Consider the following 22,041-nt stretch of genomic DNA (forward strand, 5'->3'; position numbering starts at 1 on the left):
TATGCAGATGCTGCTGCTGCCACTCCTCCTCCCCACCCTGAAGCCCCTGCAAAAGTACAGAGTGTGGAGGACTTTGTTCCCGATGACAGCCTGGACCACAGCTTTCTAGAAGACCCAGCCCCGCAGAAGGGCAAAGGGAAACCCCAAACTAAACACCATGTTGACAGTGAAAGGTAAGGAAAGGAGGATGGAGGGAGAGTGAGACAGGACATACCTGGATGTGCAGTCCGAATGATGAGTTGGACCTGGCTAACCTGTTACAACTGTTCAGAAAGTGACTGCAGAGCAAGTAGCTGCCCCTGAGCCTTTCTGGCTGTGGCAGTCAGTTGTAGTGTCCACTGCCTCCCATTTAATGATACACACTCCTCCCTGGGAATGAGCTAGTTAACACTTTCCTGGTTTTGCTGTCTTTCTTTTATGCTCAGTGTTAACAACTGGGTTGCTTTGATCGGGAAGGGATTTCCCTTCTGGCCAAATGTGTTGAAACAGTTGAGATGTTCTCCTTCTGGAACACAATGCACTTTGCAGGGGTATTATGGGTTTTCTGCCTAATGCATGCTTTCCCACTGCAGAGACCCAGAGCATGACCAGACTCCTCCATGGCCTGGTACTGCTGTTCCCAAGGCATTGTAAAGGGGTTTGTGTTTGTTGGAGGACACTTCGGGGGGGCACTCCATGGTTCAATGGGATTCTGGAAGGAAGGATGGAAAGGGTTGTGCTCTGTTGAGAGTGTCACTTCATACTTGCCTGCAGATTCCAGATAAACCTTAGCACGTGCCTTTCTATTTCTCTTTACATTTCTAATGTCGCTTCTTAGCATTTCCTCACTAAATTGGAGAGATATGGATTTGATGGATGGACTGTTCGGTGGATAGAGACTTGGCTGGATGGTCACATCCAGAGAGTGGTGGTTATGGCTCGGTGTCTGGATGGAGATCAGTGATGAGTGGTGTCCCTCAGGGGTCCACATTGGGACCAGTACTGTTTAATATCTTCATCAGTGACACAGACAGTGGGATTGAGTGCACCCTTAGCAAATTTGCAGATGACACCCAGCTGAGTGGTGTGGTTGACATGCCTGAGGAGTGGGATGACATCCAGAGTGACCTGGACAAGCTCAAGAAGTGGGCCTGTGTGAACCTCATGAGGTTCAACAAGGCCGAGTACAAGGTCCTGCACCAGGGGCAGGGCAGCCCCCAGTACCAATACAGGCTGAGAGTAAAGGGTTTGAGAGCAGTCCTGTGGAGAAGGACTTGGTGGTTGAAAAGCTGGACATAACCTGGCAATGTGTGCTCGCAGCCCAGAAAACCAGCTGTACCCTGGGCTGCATCAAGAGCTGTGTGGCCAGCAGGTCCAGGAAGGGGATTCTGCCCTCTCCTCTGCCTCATGAGACCCCCCCCTGCAGTGCTGTAGCCATCTCTGGGGCCCCCAGCACAAGAAAGACAAGGACCTGCTCGAGCGGGTCCAGAGGAGGCCACAAACATGGTCAGAGGGGTGGAACAGCTCTCTGTGAGGACAGGCTGGGAGAGCTGGGGGTGTTCAGCCTGGAACAGAGGAAGCTCCGGGGAGACCTTAGAGCAGCCTTCCAGTACTCAAAAGGGGCTACAGGAAAGCTGAGGACAGACGTTTTAGTAGGGCCTGATGCCATAAGACAAGGGGAGATGGTTTTAAACTAAAAGGGGGTAGATTCAGACTAGATGTAAAGAAGATACTTTTTACAATGAGGGCGGTGAAAGGCTGGCACAGATTGCCCAGAGAGGTGGTAGATGTCCCCTCCCTGGAAACATTCAAGGTCAGACTGGGCAGGGCTCTGAGCAACCTGGTCTAGTTGAAGGTGTCCCTGCTCATTGCAGGAGGGTTGGACTAGATGACCTTTACAGGTCCCTCCCAACCCAAACTATTCTGTAATTTTATCTTTCATATGGCAGGAAGCTGGGCTTATGCTGTAGGCTGGATTTTCTTTTTTTTTTTCTTTTTTTTCTTTTTTTTTCTTTTCCTAGCTTTGATGTTTTTTAACCAAAAAAAAGGAAAAGAGATTGCATATACTGAGCTGCTTACACAAGAGGATGTGCAGCAAGCTGTCTGAAAGCAGACTGTAAGCATGCTCACAGGCTCTGCATCTCTCTGCTTAGAATAGTCCTTGCCTGCTGCCTGGTGTCATCAAGACTAGATTAACCAGGAGAATAATTAAATGCTGATAGAGCTCATCTGTGAATGTGGTGGATTATGCATCTTTTTGGCATCTTTGTCATGATTCAGTGTTATCTAGTTCAACCACAACAACTTTAAATCAATGCTGTGTGAGGCTTAATGCCTGTATAATGCGGGTCAGCCTGATTCATCATCCCTTGTGATGGTAGAACACGTGGATGTTTTATTTTAAAAAAAAAAAAAAAGAAGGAATGAAAGAAAGAAAAGGGGTGGTTGCTAAAAGCATGCTGGCCTACAAAGTGTCTTGTTCGCGACTGTAGCTAAGCTAGGATATTTTTCTCTAGTTAACAGAGAAATGTCAGGAGAGCCAAGCCTGACCTTCATGGGGTTTGCTGAAGGACTGGGTCCTGGAGCGTCCTTAGAGCTCTTTAGCTGCAGTTCTTGCTGTGGGTAGGAGGTTGGATGTTTAGCAAAGGCTTCTCTTCTCCAGAATGTTAGTCGTTGGAAGCAAATAGTTGTTAAACTATACAAAAAGCCAAACATTTCAAACAGTGGTACAAGAACCAAGAATCAAGAAGGGTTTGGATTAGAAAGGACTTTGAAGATTATCTAGTTCCAACCCCACTGCCATGGCCAGGAACACCTTCCACTAGATCAGGTTGCTTAAAGTTGTCTCTCTATTTCCTTACAGGTTACGTGTCCTTTTATCCACCCCCTGTATCTTTCCTTTTTGTGTTTGAGTTTGTCCAGGAGCTCCTTGTTCATCCACATAGGTCTTCTAGCATTTTTGCCTGACTGTTGGGATGAACCTCTGTTGAGCTTGGACTAGGTGATTCTTGAATATTAACCAGCTTTCTTGGGCCCCCCTTCCCTCCAGAGCCTTATCTCACAGGACTCTTCCAGGCAGATCTTTGAAGAGGCTAAAGTCTGGATTGTTTTTTACCCTCTCCCCTGCCCTCTAGATCCTGAACTTCACCGAGGCTGCCTTTGACCTTCACCTTCCCAACAGGCCCCTCATGTTTTGTGGGTATGAGGTCCAGCAGAGCATCTCTCCTCATTGACTCCTCTGTCACTCAGAGGAGGAAGTTCTCATCAGTGCACTGCAGGAAACTCCTGGATTGCTTACGTCTCACTGTCTTGTCCCTCCAGTAGGTATCGGGTTGGTTGGAGTCCATGAGGACCAGGGCTTGTGAACATGAGGCTGCTTCTGTCTTTTTGTAGAGGGCCTGATCCACTTGTTCCTCCTGGTCAGGCAGGCTGGAGCAGGCACCAACTACAGTATCACCTTCACCTGTCCTCTCCTGAATCCTCACCCATAAACTCTAAGCTGGCTCCTTGTCCATCCCCAGGCAGAGTTCTGTGCACTCCAGCTGCTCTGACAGAGAGCAGCTCCTTGGGGAAGAGGGGAAGGTCTTGTTCCTGTTGTTGGAAGCAGGATGTTATGGTATGTAACCAAACTGCTTCCTGAACTCAGGGCTCTGTTTGCTTCCATTTGTAAGAACTTTGCTTTTCTGAGCTTCAGAAAGAGGCTGTAAAGTCTTATATTTCTCATCCATTTTGTTGATGTAGGGAATTTTTGGAATGATGTCATGTGAACTCCTCCATTCTTCATAACACCTCTAAACAATAAAGCAAGAGCAGTAATGTTAGAAAAAAACTTTTTTTTTTTCGTAAGGGTGCTGTCAGTGAGGAATGCACTGATGCCTGTGGAACAAGGTTACTCTTGCCCAAAGATCAGACAGCTGCTGAGAATTTCAGCACTTATGGATGTCTCTTGGTGTTGCTATAGCTAAATCCCAGCACAGATCTACAGAGAGTAATGGAGTCCTGGGTTTTGTTTAATGGCGTGTTACGGTTCTCTAGCTTGCAATAAAGAGAACTCCGCAAATTAGTTTCTTTACTGGTTAATTAGGAGGGTAGTTCAATCTCACAGTTTGCTGTATCAGAACTTAATTTGCTGCTTTTTAACCTGATGCCCTGAGCCAGTGTGTATGTGACTGCACCAGAGGAGCTAATCTGGCTCCAAATAGGCTCCCCTCTTCCCTCCCGCCAGGCTGGCCTACGTCCATGGGTGGTCTGTAGGTGTCTGAAAGTGAGTTTATGTTGTACTTAACAGCGTTCCTGATTTGTCTTCTCAGCCCCACTAGACATTTATCTTAAACATCAATTAGATTTCCTTGTCCCTACATCTGAAGGGCTTTGAACTGGTTCTTTGCTTTTGTGGCATCTGTTATTTATATAGTGGTACCCAGCTGCATTAGACCAAGTGAGAGATGTTGAGGACACTGATTCACGAGTAGAAGGCCCCATCTTCTAGAAGACAGCTATGCAGGCTCATCCTGCGTGTGCGATTCCCTCAACTTATCTGCTTTATTAGAGTTTGGGTTTTTCCTCTTTCTCTAGCCCCAAAAACTGATGTGGCAAGAGGATTCTGCTGCCTGCTCGTGGGGCTGGCTCCACTGGCTGCACAGCAGGGCTGCTGGAATGTGATCGACCTGGGTTTGAGACCATGTGCTCAGGTTGCAGCAGGATTTGTTTCATCACCAGCAGCCGTTTTGTGTACGCGACAGAGGGCTCACTGAGGAAACCCCGACATGCTCTTTGATCAGTAGCTCAGACGCAGACCTCGGCGAACGTAGTCGTTTTTGGTGGGTCCCTGCGCCTGCAAACATGTTGGCTCAACACCAACGCAGGCTTGGCAGCACCTCAAGTGTTGGAGAGGGTGGTGCAATGTGCTTGTTTTTGCATGCTCTGAATTCCTTCCAGCTGGAACCTCAGGACCACAAGCTGATACTAATTTTGCACTGTCAGACCTTGTTTATACTGCAGCAGTGATTTTCCTGACGTATGTTCACTCCATTGCTTTGCTCTCGAGCTGTCACTTAGTGATTTCTGTGGAAGTTATAGATGGAGGCGGTGTATTCGCTGCAAAGGGAGATGACCCACTTTGTGCAGGTGTGTGTACACACATGGATGTTCTGTTCGGACTGGGAATGCTTTTAAAGGCTTCAAGTCTCATATAATGTGTGGTGGAAGGACAGTGGCAGCATCTCTGAAGAGTCCCCGTGCTTAATAGAGCAGTGACGTGTTAAAGAAATGCAGTGTCACTAGTTCAGAATAATATCCTGCCATTTTTAAGATGCAACTCCATTTTCTTTTCAGCGCATTTCAAGAGGAAACCCTGCCAGTGCTTTGCAGACCTCAGAAATCTCTCACTTGTAATTCATCCAGCCTTGGAGGCTGTTTTGGGCACCAGTCTTCTCCTTTGTGTGGGACAGGCTGTGTGCCTCCTTTCTGGCTCAGTATGAGAGCAGCAGTGTTATTGATGAAGGGGCTCTTCAGCAGCCTGTCTGTGCTTAGCTGCGAGCTGTGCTGTGAGTCTTGGAAGCAGAGGGATCTACACCAAAAGCAGAAGGAGGGAGCGGATGCTAGCCCTCACCCTAGCACTCTAACCCAGACAAGCATTGCTTGTAATCACTCTCAATGTGCTGCACCAGTTGTCGTAAGCATGGTGTCCCGTGTGTCACCAATAACTCCCATTATCTATTGGCAGAAGTATTAATTCTTTAAATGACTTGTTTTAAAGATTTTTAATGACAGTAACTAGCCATAAGAAGAGCCAGAGTGAGTAGTACAGTCATCTGGACTGTGTTAAGGCCTCAGCATTGCCTGTCAGCACACCATTCCTCACTGTCTCTTCCAGAGCTGGCTGTGTGCTAGTGACTGGGAACACCACTTTCTTCCAGATTAAGGATTTTAGGGGTTTGTGATTCCTTTTATGACTAAAATTAAATGAAGGCTGTGTTTGTACAATCCGTATCAAGTCATTGAAATGACAGTGACTGCTGTGTATGGGGTAGGTTATTAGAAAGAAGCTGGGTATCTGTTGTGGATAAAGCAACTAGAATGAGGAAGGGTGATGCAAAGGCTCATCAGCTGAGACTAAGATAAATATCTGTATTCCTGACATAAGCAAATGCTTCATAAAGTGTTAAAATCGTTAAGTCCTTGGGACATTGAGACAAGAATCCTCAGCTGGTAATTTCAGCTGAGAAGCTCACTGTCAAGATGGCTCTGAACACATAACTGTGTTACATCTAGGGAGTCTGACAGACTCCTAGCTCTGAAAGTGTGTCCTTAGGTTAATTTAATTTGGGGAATGTTAAAGCATGGCTGTGGTGTCTGGGTAGCTGTCTGCTTCAGGGAGCACCAGAGAAATAGAAATAATTCCAGGAAGCTAATAACTGCAAGTGAATTCCCATAGCAGTGACAGTATGTGATCAGGTTTAATTACAGGATGTGGGGATTAAGGCAGGCAGTTCCCACGATTTAACTGACTGATCCTTGCATGTTGGACCAGAGATGTTCTGATAGAGCTGAAGCACAAGCTGCTCTGTAGCACTGAGGCTCACCTTTTCCAGCCACTTATTTTCAGCTCGAGCGGAAGCAGCGCCGGTGTGACACCCCTTTCTGTGGCCCATTTTTTACAGGGCTTGTGTCACCGCTGCAGCCTGCCGGGAGCAGATCCAGCACCCCACGGGGCAGCAGCTGGGCTGTACACAGGGGATGGGCTGGCGGTGCGGCTGCCCCAGGCTGAGGGATGTTGACCCTGAAGTTGACTGGAGAAGCCAGGCAAGCAGCAGTGTGTGTTCAAGGGGAGGCATGTCTGTCCTGGCATGTCTTGGGGGTGCTGTGTCTGATCATTGTCTATTTTGCAGTGATGGAGAGGCGCCTGGGGGGAACCCCATGGTGGCTGGTTTCCAAGATGACCTGGATCTGGATGACAAAATCCCCAGCAGACCCATGCTGGCACCAGAATGCGTGGCCAGCAAAAACATCACCCTCTCCAGTGAGGAGGAGGAAGAGCTGAAGGACTCTAAGGTCATACTCATACCTGATGAAGACATTGGCATGGAACAGGAAAAAAAAAGGTACGAAGCACAGCACAGCCTCAAGTGTGGGGTTGTGCTGGCAAACTTGGGCCTCTTCTCAGTCCTGCCACTGACTTCTGTGCTGCCTCTGGGAAATCTTGGTGTCTCTGTCAGCCAGTTGCTTTAGCTGTAAGCTGGGGCTGTACTTACTTTAGGTGTGACTGCTTTGTGCAGTGTTTTCTGCACTGCACCTAGGCAGCATGCCTTGAAGCACTGTGTTCCTTTGGTTGCTGGTACATCTCTGCTTGGGAATGGTCCAGCCTTTTTCTCAAGTTTGAACAAGAGACTTTAACTGATTGCCTGAATTTATGTTCATAGCAATGTGATGAGGACAGAGGAGTCTTGTGGTGAAGGGAGTAGAAGTCATTCACCACACCCTGTGCTGGAGAATGATGACCTGGATTGTGTTCTTCACATCCCATGTCCTATAGGTGATAGGCATGGCCTGCTAGTGCAGGCACCTGTGCATTCAGCATCCACAGGGACACGAGGGTTATCTTCAGCCTCTTGAGTGGTATGTGTTTGACCACACACCCCCCTAGGATGAACTGTCTCTCCTGTTGAGATACACATTGCAGCCCTTGAGGCAGGCTCAGCTATTAATTGGTCGTTTTGCTTCGCTTCACAGAATGAAGGTGGACAGGCTATGACAACTTTCTTCTGTCTTTTCAGGTCTTCCAGAAATTCTCTGAAACCACAGAGTGAAACAATTTTGACCAAAGCAACTGACCCGAAGCCTCCTGACAGTTTACCTCCAAGTTCTGGGTCTGAAAGAAACAGCAGCAGCAAGGTCAACGCTAGCCTGCCAGCTGCTGCTGCTGCCACCCCAGCAGCAGTCCAGGCCCCAAAGACCACTTCCCAAAGCAAAGGACATGCTCTCAAGCAGAAAGTGGTCAAAGAGGAAAAGCCTGAGGAGTCTGACAGTGATCAAGAGGGACCAATAGCTACTCAGATGCTCTCATTTGTTATGGATGACCCAGACTTTGAAAGTGAGGATTCTGACAGCCAGAAGAAGAAAATGGTAAATAACGTGCATGAATTGCTGTGTGCTGCTGCGAAGCTGATCTTTAAGTGTTGAGGCGTCTCACTGAGCAGAGGTTTCATCTGCTGTCCCATCTCTCAGCAGCAGTCACAGCAAGTCAGGTGCTAAGCAACCTGAAGAGATTGATACAAGCTCAAACCCATTAATGCTCTGACTGTTGAAGCCACACAGTGACAAGGTTTGTGCTTATGGGTTCTAATGTGTTTATTCTCAGTAAGTCCAAAGTGTGGTCAGTCCAGTGGTAGAAGGTGTAAAATAAAGAGCTAATGGTTTTTCACCCGAAGTTTTAACATGTAGAGGTGTGTGTGTGTGTGTGTGCCAGTCAGTCCAGCAGTCAGAAGGCCATAACAAAATCTGCTTGGCAAAGCTTCCTACTGAAATAGGAAAATCTGGCTGAGAAGGACTTTCCACTATAGCCAGGTTACCTATAATGTCTCTGTGATGTTCAGCACGTGGGCAGCTGCTCAGTGCTGCCTGCAGGTGCCTGCTCAAACGCACAGTGCAGCAGGAGTCCCTTATGCACCTGGTGTGCAGAGATGGAGAAAACACAAATATCTTCTCTGGGTCTTGTAGGAACTTGCTGCTGTGGCTCTAGATCTCCCTGATTTCAGTGATGTGTACTTGCAGCCAGCAAAGCAATCTCTAGAAACTGCTAACCATGGTTTGGGATGGGCAGTTGCTGTTCAGGGGTACTCTTGGTGTCTGCGTTGGCTGGTGTTCAGGAGTGTTTTATATGTTTGCATCCTTCCAGAATCCTTCAGAAAGGGTGGTTGCTCCAGTTTCTTTAACCTTGCCTTTGTGTCATGCTGTTTATTAAGTAATTTTTCCATTCATTTAGCATTTCAGTACCTGCTTTTCTTGGCACTTTAATATGAAAGCAAAAGTATTTGGAGCAAGTTTACTTCTCTTAGCATGCAGTGATGAGAAACAGGATTTGTGAGGCAGCTTGCCATTGCAGCAGTGTCAGGGAGGTGCCCCACAACTTGTGAATGCTTTTCAACTACAAGGTTTACAGGTCAGGCAAAGCAGTAAAATCACCAGTGTTACCAAGGAGGAGGGGGGCATTGCCTAGACCAGCAGCAGAACGAGGCCATGTTTGGTCTATATGGAGGATATAAAGAATGGGTGGTTAAAGAATTCTGAAGAGGATCAGTTGGTAGGTGTCAGAAGATCATTAAACTTCATTTCCATTCTCATCATGCAGAGACAGAGGATTTTTGGGTGATATCCAGTCTCTGCAGCATCCTGGTTTTTAGCTCACATTGAAGGGGCAAATTTGCCCGGGGAGCATATTCCCTTTTGACTCGATGAAAGGAGTTATTCTGCAAACACAATCTGCTTCCTTGGTCCTGCTGCATGTTGCCTCTGGTATGCAAGACCCCAGAGAGCTACAGAGCAAAAAGGTTTTGTCTGTCAGGTCTTGAGGTGAGTTTTCAGCCTATTAGACTTGATTTTCCCCAAAACAGAGGTGCTTCTCCAGGGCAGTTAGAGGCTGATGCTGTTGAGATAACACAGTTGAAGGTCTCGTTTAATCCCTTTACATCAGGAATTGATTTTGGTAGCACGAATGTTAACAGAGCACACTTTCCAGTACCAGTGCTGCTGAGGCATTTTACAGAGGCAAGAAATAGATAGAGCTTGTGAGATGAAGAGCATTGATTTCCAGGCAATAACAGTTCAGTTCAGCTTCCCTCCTCCCCATCTGCTGACATCTGATGTCTTTGTGTACAAAATGCTTAGAGATTTTGGTTGAAAAATTTGTCGGTATTGTCTGCCTCTTCTTGTCTCTAGGATGAATTCCCAGTCCGGGAAGATCTCTCTGAAATATCTGATGATGATACCTCGTTGGCAAAGCCACCCCAACCTGTGAAATCAACAGTCCACTCCTTTAAACTGAAAGATGACTCAGATCTCTTTGGTTTGGGTTTGGAGGAAACTGGTCCCAAGGAGAGCAGTGAGGAAGGTAAAGGTCACACATTATTTCCACTCTTGCTGATTTTGTTTGTCAGGCATCTGGTTTTTTTCCAAAATGGTTCCAGGGTGTAAGCAAAACAATTTGCACTAAATAAAATATCCTGTAACTTCATGCAGTGCCCTGTGTGAGTCTTTAACGTGGTCTAATACAGCACAAATAACTTTCTTTAAGTTTTTCCCCATGGGGAGTGGGGGAACTTGCCTCTCTGTGGCATCAGCTGTGTATTATTTTCATCCCAGCTGGAAGCAGGAGCACATCTTTCACAACCTGCTTCTGTATAAGGCTGCCTGCTTAGCCTTATATGCTTGGGAAGAGGTGTTCAGCATTGCAGTGTCCACCCCCTCAAGAGTTTGGATCAACTTGAGCAAAATGCTCTGACATACCCTGCCAATTTGCTCTTCTATTTTAGGGAGAGGTGCGGTGGGGCTCTGATCACAACCTAAGCATTCCTCAGGCCACCCATCCTCTGAGGGAACAAATCTTACTCACGCAAATAATCTGCTGTCTTGGCATAACTGCAAAGCAGCTTCCTATAGATCTGCCCCTGATGTCACCACGAAAGATGGGAAGTACTTAAGGGGAGCAAAAAGCTGTAAGCAGCATCAGAGAGAGATCTCTTTCAATAGCTATTCCAAAAGTGTAAGCAAGGTGTCACAGGCTGCGATGGCTTCATCGGCTTGTCGCTTTGAGTTGCTGAACGGCACAGCTTGAAATAGCTAAAAGTGCATCTGCAGAGGCCCAGGTCAATAATTTAACATCAGTTTAGCATCTTTAATAATTCAACATGGGTTCCTCCTATCTCCTCTTTCTGGGATAAATATAAAAACATAATATAGGTAGGCAGTCAGTTGGAGCTTAACCAGCAATTAGACTTCTCCATGGCTGACTTGTATTTAGAGATCAACCGACTGTATAGATAAGATTGACACTAGAATACCACATGCGAAATGTGGTGCAGTTATAAAGCCTCCTGTGAAACAGCCAAGTAGATACTCTCCTGTTCAAAGAGGGTTTGTGCAAAGGCAGTGGACATTCAGCAGTCAAATCAGCAGCCAAGTCAGAATCACAATAACTTGGGACAAACATTTTGACAGTGATGGACTCTGGGACTCATTTGATACCATGAAAGTAGCCACCCCTGTAGAGCAGGGCTACAGCACTGACACTTTGGCCTCGTGATGGTACAATCTCCATATACAGTTTGAACAGTGGTGAGTGTTAGCCAGTCAGGGTGTTCCCATCTGCTGACACCGTGTACTGAATGGTCCTTCCATTCCTAACCTGACTCACAGAAGATTTCCATCTGTCTTTGAATATTTAGTAGTCAGATGGAAATTGTTCCCAGGAGCTCTTCTTCAGTTCTGGAATTAATAATGATCCCAGATTTGGCCTTTGGACCAGTTTGTAGAACTGGTCTTTGTTTCTTAGTAGCTGTGATACAGCAAATGCCCAAGTCAGTGTTCATAACACAGAATAATATAGATAATACAATGCTCATAATTAAACTAGATGTATAGGTTTAAGTTAGAGTGTGACTGCTGGGGCCTGTGTTAATTTCTAAAGGCACGGTTTGTCCTAAGGAGTCAGGATTGCCTTCTCATGCAGCTCCAGGATGAAGCACTTTGTTCTCAGCAATCAGAACAGGGCAGAATTGGATCTCTCATGGTTTAAAATGACTAAAAACAGTGTTGTTTTTTTTTATTTGAACAGATAAGCAACCTTCTAAGGAGAAAAAGAAGAAGAAAAAGAAAAGCAAAGAGGTACTATTTAATTCCTCAGAGCTGATCTGCCATATTATCTCCCAGCCAAGGAGAGGGATGGCCTTCTACAGTGTACCCTGTGTACCTGGTGGACTTCTGTCCATTCTCACATCCCACAGCTGGATCTGTGCCTCCCAGGCTCTGCAGACCATTAAGCTTAAAAGCAAGCTTTTAGAACAGTTGAATTTTGAAAAGGCAGCGTGCAAGTTTGTAAAATGCGGGATTAAATAGAGCGGTGCATCTCTGCTGGGCTGAGGCTGTTGATAGCACATGACTTTTTTTCTAAGCAGAGGAGTGTCCCCAGCAGACCTGATTTCAGAGGTAGCAAGGGAAGTCTGCAGGAGGCTTTGTCTTTGACATTTCTGCCAGTCCAATACTGTGGTATTGTTGGGCACAAGCTGCCTGACAGACCACTACTACATGTAAACCAGATGGTCTTTCCTTTCTTCTGTCCAAACTCACAGAAGGGTCTTTGGGAATTAAGTCTAAGCCAGCCTTGGTTGTAGATGCTTCACCCTAAGTAAGGTTGCTGTCAGAGCCAAGTTTCGGGGTGATATATGCTGGGTTACTGGCATACTCAGAGGATTTACTAATAAAAATATTCTCATTTTGCAGGAAGAGGAGAAGTCTGTGAAAAAGAAGAGCAAACACAAGAAGAGCAAAGAGAAGGAAGAGAGCAAAGAGGAGAAAAAGAAAAAGAAAAAGAAGAGCAAGGAGAAAAATAGTGAGATAGATGAACTTGAGGCTTTTCTTGGAGGAGGAGGAGGAGCCACCGTGAGCAAGCCACGAGGAGGTGGGGACTATGAGGAGCTGTAGGCTGGCTGCATGTACACGCAGTGGACTCTTCTATCATGGCTGTCTCCATATTTTCTTACGAGTCACACCAGGACAGGTGCAGATGTGTAAAGCTTTGGCCATTTGTCATATATTCTCTCAAAACAGAGTTGGCAAGACAAAAGCTTTACATCTGTGTGTGCTGTTCTGGTGCATTCGTTACACAAAGAAAATCCAGCTGAGATGTACTTGAGTAAGGGGAATGTTCAGGGCATGGTTTCCAGGCCTGCTTCCGAGCTGTCATTTTTTCTCCTTCCAGCGATGCCCTTTCAGGTAGCTGACAGGTGTGGGAGGCAAAGAGGATCTGCCTCCTAGTCTGCCCCTGCTCTAGTCCAACCTGCACACCTGAAATTCCAGTCTTGTTAAGAGGAGTGCAACAAAACATGCCGCATGAACGCATCGTGCTCGCCTGTCTCAAGTCTTTAACTTTTTATCCTTCCTATTTTTTTAATGAGAAAGGTGGTATAGGCCATTGCTCCACCCAGCAGTTGATGAGCTTTTAAATCAAGCAGATCATGCTATGGTACAGCTCTCTAAAACAGCAGCCACAGGGCCAGAATGAGAGAGAGAGTGTGTGTGATTTTGGAGTCCTTTGAATGGGACCTTTCTGCACAGCAGCTTAATTAGCACTTACTGGTGCTGCTGTTGGAATTCATGAAGCCCCATTGATTTCCGTGGCCCCAGTGTCTCAGACACTACACGTAAGCTGCTATGCAGTTTGGGAAAACAATGCAAAGTGCAAAGCTAACCTGAAAAAGAGAGAGAAAAATCAATGCTTTTCTGCATTTCTCACCCTTGAATTTGCATATACTAGAATCCCCTCCCTTCGGTACCTCTCAGGGACATGACTCTCATGTAGAAATGAGGATATTCAGAGCTTCAGAACTGTCTACAGGGACATGTTAGCATGGCAAGGCATTTGCTTCTCAGGCATTTTACAGTCACGCTGTAAAACACCGGCTGCCTCCCTACACTGAGAGGGACAACCACTGTAGCTCAGACAGCACCCTTCCTGGTCCAGCTTCTGCTGCAGCCATGTTTACTGGGCTGAGCCTCCCAGCAGCCAACGTGCTGCCTTTCCCTGCCCCAAGTGGAGAGCCACCTCCTATCCCATGAGTTTGGGAAGACTTTTATTTTTTGCTTTGAACTTAAACCTGCTCAGCAGCATTAAACCTTGGTACCTGCTCAGCAGCGTCGGTTACCATTGTATGGGCACTACAGACCAGCCCTTTGCACTTGCCTGTGTCTCAGTGAGCAACCCCTGTCTTTGATGGAGCTTATTAGTTCTCCGTACCCCCTTCTGTTTTGGTTCTCGTGTCCCTTTCACAGCTCAGATAGTGAAGCTTCCTCCACGTTCTGTGCATTACATTACCCTGTTGCTTGCAGGTTGATATGAGGCTTGGTTTTGTTCTCCCTCTCCCCTTTTTGTTGTACAGTGTCAACCATGAAATCTAATCTGGGGTTTCCTTCTACATCCCTATAAAGCAAGGTGTTCTTTTGATCTGTTATCCACTGCAGATTTGTCTTGACCAGCAGGCACTTATCTGCTCCATTTTTACTTTCCCCCAGCTCCCAAAATGCACTTGTAACTGTTTCCCTATAAAACAAACTGGGTTTTTTGCTGCATGAGCAGTATACTGTTCAGGTCTGTTTGCCATTAGCATTTGCCTACATCTCTGAGCATTACAACATTTCACGTGACATTGTAGGGAAATTGCATGGGACAGTTCAAACTTTGCACGTCTGGGGAGGAAAAAGTGGATTGGGACGTGACCGGTTTGTGGCCTCTCTTGCAAAAAGGCAGGTGGGCGTTCAAGCTTCAGCTGGCTGCATTCCTGAAAGCGCTTCTGTTCTGTGAAGATTTTGGGTCATGTTCCATTTTGCATCGAAAAAACCTGGTACAATCCATTCTGACTATAAAGCTCTGTTGTACAACTGCCTCTGCACATCTTCTTCTCCACCAAAAGCATGTCTGGCTGGGCTCAGGAGCTGTGTGTCCTTCCAGGACTGTTCCACAGACGGGCATCCTGCTGCCCCTTCCTCATGCTGTTGCATTCTCACACTTCATGGAACAGGGCACTAAATTAAAAACTGTTTTTAAAAAAAAAAAAAAAGTTGAACTTAAAAACTATGAGTTCTGTCCCCTAAACTGAAGTCTGTCCTGAGAGAGCTGTTGTTTCACACAGCACAAGGGAGACAGCATTTCTGTTCAGCTCTACTTCCTTGCGACCGCAGCTCTTGGTTAGCAGAAGGCTGTACAGGCACCCTGTCCCGTGGAAACACTGATGTTGGCATTGGTTTGTCTGTCACCTGGGCCAGATTTGACCACTGTAGGAGCCTTTACACTCCCTGCAGCTCGTGTTCCTTGTCAGCACAAGGAGCTGAGACAAAAAAAATAGCAAAGATGAGTCATTGTCTTCCAAAATGCTCCTTTAAAAGAGACGAGCAGATGCAGGAGCTCTTTACTTGCACTAGAGCCCCAGGAGGGTGTGTGGCATGTTCTGGCTTTGGCAGCAAGGCCAGGGAAATCCCATCCTGTGAGTGAAGCGGGAGCATGGAAGGGAATAGCAGCAAAAAGGCACTTTTTAACTTAGACCTTTCTCCCTTTTCCAGGGAATGCTGAACTGCTTAGGGCTATGCATGAGGTGTCATCCAGTGCCAGCAAGTGTGAGTGAGGGGAGAAAGAAATAGACCTTGTCTGACCTGGGCTCTCACAGGCCCAGTCTTTCAAATAAGCTAAATATAAAAATTATATGTATGTGCCTGTCATTACGGGGGAGCTACTGCAGGATCACACTGATATAAATAGTTCCTGTGAGCATCTCTGGAAGTACCAGTGTATTTGCTTTTGGGTTTTATCAGTCATCCAAAAAAAATCAAGAGCTTGAGGCTGAGGAGCTACAATTTCTTTCAGTTAACGCTGGCCAGAGCTGCATGCTGGATGAGGTCTCGGTTGGTTTAGAGCAGCAGGAGTGAGAAGTGCAAATTTATTTCTGCATTTGTAGCTTGCCAGCCGGGCCTGGCTCCCAAGGGGAGCCCTGTCCTTGAGTGTGGCTGAGGGAGGCACACGCCTGGAAGCCATACTGCCTGCTCCCATGCCTCCACACCACTACCTGGTTGAGATCCACAGGGCCCTCGGTCACGATGAGATTGTGTCTTGGCTTCCACTGTGCCAGAGCATTCATGAGAAGTCATGAGAGGTACCTCTGAGGTCCCCTGCTCCCACCTGCTGTGTCTTCCCAGGCAGGATCGCTCAGCTGCTGACCAAGCCTCCCTGGGGTGTGGTACAAGAGCTGCCTGAAGAGCAGCCTCTGTTCGCTGGAGCATCAGGCTGGTCTGGCAGCCCTCCAGGAGGAGAGGAGACTAGTCTGCAGGAGTCTGTGTGTCTGCTTTGTGGACAGCATGTGTAGTATCTCAGCTGTGACAGCCAGGATCCAAGATGTGAACGAGAGCTGTGTGCCCAGCATTTATTTTGTGGAGTGTTCCTTGCTGTACCCGTCCCTGGAGCTGGGACAAACCAGCGTGACAGTTAGCAGCTCCTGTCACTCTTGGCAACTCCTGGTGTGACTGGATGCAGCTGCTGTAACAAGACAAGAGTGAAGTCGGACTCTGAGAGCAGACTGACATTTTGATCTCACAGACTTCACGGCGTTGCCTTCTGTGCTGGCATCCCTGTGGCTCCCCAGCTGGGAGCTCATTCTAGCCAGACCTTCCAGCTCACCTGCACCCAAGCGGCCTGGAGCTGTCTGGCTCCTCTGTGCGTATAGGTCTTCCCCTGAGGATCCCTCCTCTGCAAAGGCAGCATGTTCACAGCATCTTTCTCCTGATGGCCCAAGTCTCCTTAGCACAGGTGGCTGTCCCTGCTCGCTAAAGCTCTTGCTCATGTTAATCTGTGTTAGTGGCTGTCACAAAACTCATCCTTGCAAGAGAATCAAGCTGCTTAGCACTGCTGCTGCGCTGTGCAGGTCCCCAGCTCTGCATGACAGGCCAAAACGACTGCATCTCTTGATAGCCAGCCTGTGGCTTCCTCCGCCCCCTTGTCAAAATACCAGGTAGAAAAATAGCATAAGGACAGATTGACCAGTCCTTTCAGCTCCTACCACCCCCAAACCAGCCAAGTTTCCAGCATGCCTTTGGAAAATTGTCCATCAGTCTTCTGCCTCGAGACTCAGGAGCTGTCTGATAATTGCCATCCAGATTTATTTCTGGCCAATTTATGCTTATTTGTTCCTTTGCCAGCACTGTTTAAATACTGCTCCCTGCTCCTAGCCCTGTGCAGACAGAGCTCGTATCCCTGCACTACTTCTGTTGTGCTGGACAGGCTGTCCCCCGGCTGTGCTTGCAGCCGTCCTTGGCACCGGCTCCCTTTGAGTTCATCTTTCTGTGCTCATGCCAGTCCAGATGAGCTCATGCTAGGGCTGGTACTTACTGATTCCTCAACAATGCATCTCCTCCTGCACCCCATGATGGGCTGGCCTTTGTCACTGCTGGAGATTTGCAGCTAGCAGCCAGCTCACCAGTGCACCAGATCTTCATCATTCTGCATGATTTATGATAAGGGCTCCATGCAAGGAGCACAGTGATCCTGCCCATTGAGGTTTTCGGTTTCACCCTGTTTCTGTTGCTCCCATAAGGTCATAAGTTTTTCTGTGGCTTGACAAGGCCTGGGTGGGAATTTGCTTCCTTCCCTCCAGCAGTGAATATGAAAAAGTTACTGAAACTTGGGTTTTAGCTGAACACAAAATGAATATGGGAACTTGCAGGTTCTTTTGGAGGAGGCCAACCCTGCAAGCAGCTGCAGGCTTCTGGAGGTGCTGCAGGGCTGGACCAACACCCAGGCTGCAGCAAGCCCCAGTGCAGAACGGGCCAGGCAGCGCTGAAGGGAGGGCAGCGAGCAGGCAGGTGGCTGGCTGGGGGCAAGGTCTAATGGGCATGCTGCCTGCAGCTTCCCTGCAGTCAAGGGTCCTGCTTCCTGGAGAGACTGTAGTGCTCGCCTGTCCTTTGGGGATAGCCCTGAGCTTGCAAATGAGTGATTCTGGGGAAATCCTGCAGTAGGATGGGCTTATGGACCGGATGCTGTAACCTAGCAACGGTCTCAATCATGGCATAATTAAACCAGTGCTGGCTCAGTCCACTGCTTAAAGATACCAGGGCAAGTGGTTGAGCCTTTTTAACTTGTGGGTTTGCCTTCAACAAGCCTTTAGCATCTCAGGCATGTCACACACATTCCTGGCCCTGGCGTGGCTCACGGTGAGCATCCAGTCTTCATCCTTCAACCACTTCACAGGGAAGTTGCTTAGCAAAGAGAAATGATCCCTTGGCATCTCAGAGAGCTGTCGTGGCTACACCCAGTGGGTCAGGTGAGATGCGTAGTGGGCTAAGGCAGTGGGTTCAGGCGCAGAGCAGCCTGTGGGAATCCAGAGCCCCATTACAGGTTAAAGCAGCAGGTGTTCCCAGTACACAGGTGTTTGCTCAGAGCAGTATGCTGATACTGCCATGGAGCAGCAAGCCAGCCTGTGAACCCATAAAACTCCCTAATTCTCTCCAGATTGTTGGCAGGCTCTGCCTTACAGCGGGAGCGAGGAAGGGAAGCAGCGGTGTGGCTTTCTGTCACTGCAGAGGTGAGGGGAGGAGGAGTTGGGAGTGCTGAGTCTCCCAGTGGCAGAGGACACCCGAGAGGTGCTGTTCTCCCCTCTTCCACACACCTCTGCCTGCTCCAGGATTGCATGTGTTGGCGCGGGGGAGCTCTGCCGTGCCTGAGGTTTGGTCTGGATGGCAGCCGCAGACGGAGACCGTGCTGGTGTCTGCAGACTGGCTGCGGAAGGAGCCAGCAGGCTGGGAAGAGAGCAGGCTTTTCCCTGGAGCTGGTAGGAGAAACACTCCTCCTTGTGCCATTGGCGGGAAATGGCTCCGTGGCAGGGGGCGAGGTGGTGGGCTCCCACCCTGGCCTTGCTGCCTTGAGCACTGCCCGGTGTTGGAGTTGTCAGCCCAGCACCGAGGAGGTCAGTTCATGCGTCACTGGGGGGGCTGACGGCTTCGGGGGATCATGAGCTGGCACGTGGCATTACTGAGGCAGGCTGGAGCGGTGCCTGGCATCCCTGCCCGGCACTGGTGCTGCCGGCTCTGCCCGGGCTGCTGGGACAGAGCTCCCACCACACACTGGTGCTGCGTCCTGCTGGTGGGGCAGCCCTGAGACCCGGGGCCTGGCATCTCCCTTGTTTCAGAGATGAGGAAAGGGAGGTGATGGGAAGGAAAGAGAAGGAGAGAAGATGGAAGGAGGGGGGATTCCCCCTGCACCCAGCCCAGCCATCATGCTGTCGCCAGCCAGCCTGGCTGCTCCTTGTGCAGGGAAAATGGGAGCATCCCCCCTAGACAGGAGCTGTGGGGTGTCCAGCAGGCAGTGGCAAGGGGCAAGCAAGCAGGCAGGCAGGCAGGGCAGCTGCGAGCATCCCACCCCATCCCATCCCATCCCAGTTCTGCCTCACTCCCAGCTGTGGGATCCCCGTGTTCCCTTGGAAATGGGGGATTTCTTAGCAGTGTCCCATGGTGCTGCCTGCAGTGGGGGGAGGGGGAGGGGAGGGCAAGGTCTTTCCCATCTATCCTGCCCTCCTGTCCCCCCAGGCCTGCCTGTGACACTCCCCACCTCATCCCATGGGCAGGGGAGGGGGCATGACAGCTGCCAGCCCCCAGCTCTGGCCACCCCAAAGCCACTGCACTGGCCCTGCAGTGAGTGTGCTGTTCCCCAAGGGGCAGCAGCACGCCACCCGCCTCGGCTGCCCACACGCTGAGGGCAGCAGCCGGGGAGTGATGAGCCCAGGGCGAAGGGGAGGTATCAAATATTAATCTCTGCATAAATTCAGCAGCGGGGGAGGGAGTGGGAGGTTGCACAGCATCCCAGCACCTTCCTGGTGGCATCCATGTTGCACGTAGGTCCCCAGATGGGCTCTCCCTGGGGACCCTGGGGGCATTGTAAGGCACTGGGTGCCCATTTCCCATAGGGTGGCCATAGGTGGGTGCCACAGCCCCCCCATCCTGTTTTGGGATGCCCCACACAATTCCCCCGGTGCTGGAGCCCTCATCCTGGTAAACTGCTTTGGTGGCTGCAAGCATCCACGGGGAGTGACCCAGCCACACACGGAGCCCGGGGGCTGGCAGCCACCCCCTGCCTGCCTGCAGCACCACCGGCCATGGTGGCACAACACATCCCGTACCCCCTCTCAGTGTGGGAACCCGACAAGCTCCTGTAGCTGCACACTGGGGTCGTGCGGGTGTTTCTGCTGCGTTTGGGAAGCTGAGTGAGACTCAGAAGCTGTCTCCTCACCTGCCTCACCGGAGCTGCTCGTGCTCGACTCAAGTCGCACTCTCGCCCCGTTTCTTGCCGAGCCGTCATCCCGCGAGTGCAATTGCCCTGACGCCAGCCTCCATCTCGCAGGTGGCCCCGAGGACAGGCTGGCGGCTGCCTGCACCACGCTGTCACTTCCCGTCGCCATCCCAGTACTGAGCTGCCTAGCCCGCGCCAGGGCTGCTTTTCTCCCCCTCGACTCGCTGCCCTGCCATCAGGGCTGCCCAGCCCTTCGCCAACAAAACTACAGTGGGAACTTCCATGCTGGGCGGCAGCAGGTCCTGAGCTGCCGTCGGGGATCTGCCACGTCACACACCCGCTGCCCCAGACAGCCCTGAGCGCCCACAGGGCAGGATTAGCCTGTTGGGTCCCCTGGGCTTGCCAGGGCATCTTCTGGGAGGGCAGCTTGGCCTCTGTCCCTCCAGGCTGGGCATTTTTGGGACCCGCTGGCTCCTTGGCACCTGCCAGCCCATCACATCCCGTGGAGCAGGTGCCAGAGCACGACCGGCACTGGCCTGGCTGCCCAGTCTGCCAAGACGAGCACGTGGGCTCGCAGCTTCAGCACAAGGTGTGTCCGTCTGGGTGAGGATGCGCCCTCTTGCCAATCTCTCGATGATCAGCCCAACACATGTGGCAGAGGTGGATGTTGTTTGTGTTTAACATCCAAATTATTTTTCCCCAGTTGCTTTCTGAGCTTCTCTGAGCAATCAGCTCCTTTTGCCCTGCTGAGTTCCCCTGACACCACCACACCAGTGCCCCAGTCCCGCTGCCAGACTGGGGCTGGGAGAGTGCTGGGAAAACCCCTTTATGGGAGGCCTTTTGCTGCCCGCCTTCTGCCTCTACCTGCTTCCTCAGTGAGGCGTTGGGCTTCCTGGCAGAGTGATACAGCATTTTGCAAATGCCCAGAAAGGTCCTTCTAGCTTCAGAACTACCCTGTACTGGCAGTGTCAGAGCTGTCCTCCTCCACCCATGTCTGCATGGTCCCCACCAGCCTCCCCTGTCCCTTGCTGCCTCACTCTTGCTCAGCAAGTCCCCACACCCAGCGTGACGCAAGAGCTGGGGCTGGGAGAGGCCTCAGCCCAGCAGCTTTGGGGACTGGCCTCTGCAGCTGTGCCTGGCCCCACCAGGGTCAGCGTCCCCAGGGCATGCCAGGGGGACCGCACTTTGGGTGACCCCTTCCTGCTCTGAGCTGCACCAGGGTGCTCAGGAGATTCAGATATCCTGAGCCAGGTGGGTGTTGAATCTCATGAGCAAGCAGGGCTTTGGGCAGGGCAGGTGGCTAGTGAAACCAGCCAGCCCCAAAACCTTTGGGTTTTTTTTCATTTTGCAGCGCTGGGGCTGGGCTCTGCCTGTTCACCCCGCAGCTGCTCCCCACCACCCATGGGGACGCGCTGGTCAGAGGGAGGCACCGGTGATGGATGATGTGTGAGAGAGATGGGGATGGAGTGGGGCTCTTGGGGACCTTGGCTCTAGGACCAGCAGGATGGCGGTGAGGAGGCACCCAGCTCCATGGCAGCCACAGCAGGACGGGTGACCTCCGAGGACAGGGGTGTGGGGGCCCACAGGCACTGCCTGTCTGCATCATCCTCCAGCTCTGCATTCCCAGCTCTGCGTGACTCTAGTGATCCTTGGGGAGGACTGGCGAGCTGCCTCACAGGCTCTGTAGGACAGACACGAGCCCCCACATCCCCCTCAAGCCAAGGTCTGCCCTGCTTTGGGGCTGGCCAAGTGCCCAGCATCATCACGGACCCCAGTGTGACCTGTGGGCATGTTGTTCTTCTTGCCCCAGTTTCCCCTTTGGCTGGGGCACAGCAGAACTGAGCCTGTCACACGCAGACACGGTGTCCAGGGCCACGCTGCATAGGGTCATGGGGATGCACAAACCAAGCCCTCAGCCCCAGCCCCTGCTGCCCACCCCGTGCTCCCCAGCACAGCCAGGGTGTTGCTGGCAGTTGGTGAGTGATTAGTGTCAACACCTCCAGCTGCCATCGCCTGCACAGCACTCG

The 22,041-nt window shown here is 50.2% G+C and overlaps 1 protein-coding gene across 1 annotated transcript in view; it reads left to right on the top strand.

Moving 5' to 3' along the window:
- The window catches only part of RABL6 (RAB, member RAS oncogene family like 6), a 58,073-nt gene extending 43,282 nt beyond the window's left edge, over positions 1-14,791 (top strand). The window contains exons 10-15 of the mRNA XM_026860240.1: positions 8-173; positions 6,870-7,082; positions 7,755-8,103; positions 9,916-10,087; positions 11,810-11,859; positions 12,475-14,791. Of these exons, the coding sequence (XP_026716041.1) occupies positions 8-173; positions 6,870-7,082; positions 7,755-8,103; positions 9,916-10,087; positions 11,810-11,859; positions 12,475-12,675 (1,151 nt within the window). The 3' untranslated portion in view covers positions 12,676-14,791. The remainder of the gene's footprint in view (positions 1-7; positions 174-6,869; positions 7,083-7,754; positions 8,104-9,915; positions 10,088-11,809; positions 11,860-12,474) is intronic.
- Positions 14,792-22,041: the final 7,250 nt, after the last annotated feature.

Source organism: Athene cunicularia, assembly GCF_003259725.1.
Source record: "Athene cunicularia isolate RWA chromosome 17 unlocalized genomic scaffold, athCun1 chr17_part1, whole genome shotgun sequence".
Classification (NCBI taxonomy): domain Eukaryota; kingdom Metazoa; phylum Chordata; class Aves; order Strigiformes; family Strigidae; genus Athene; species Athene cunicularia.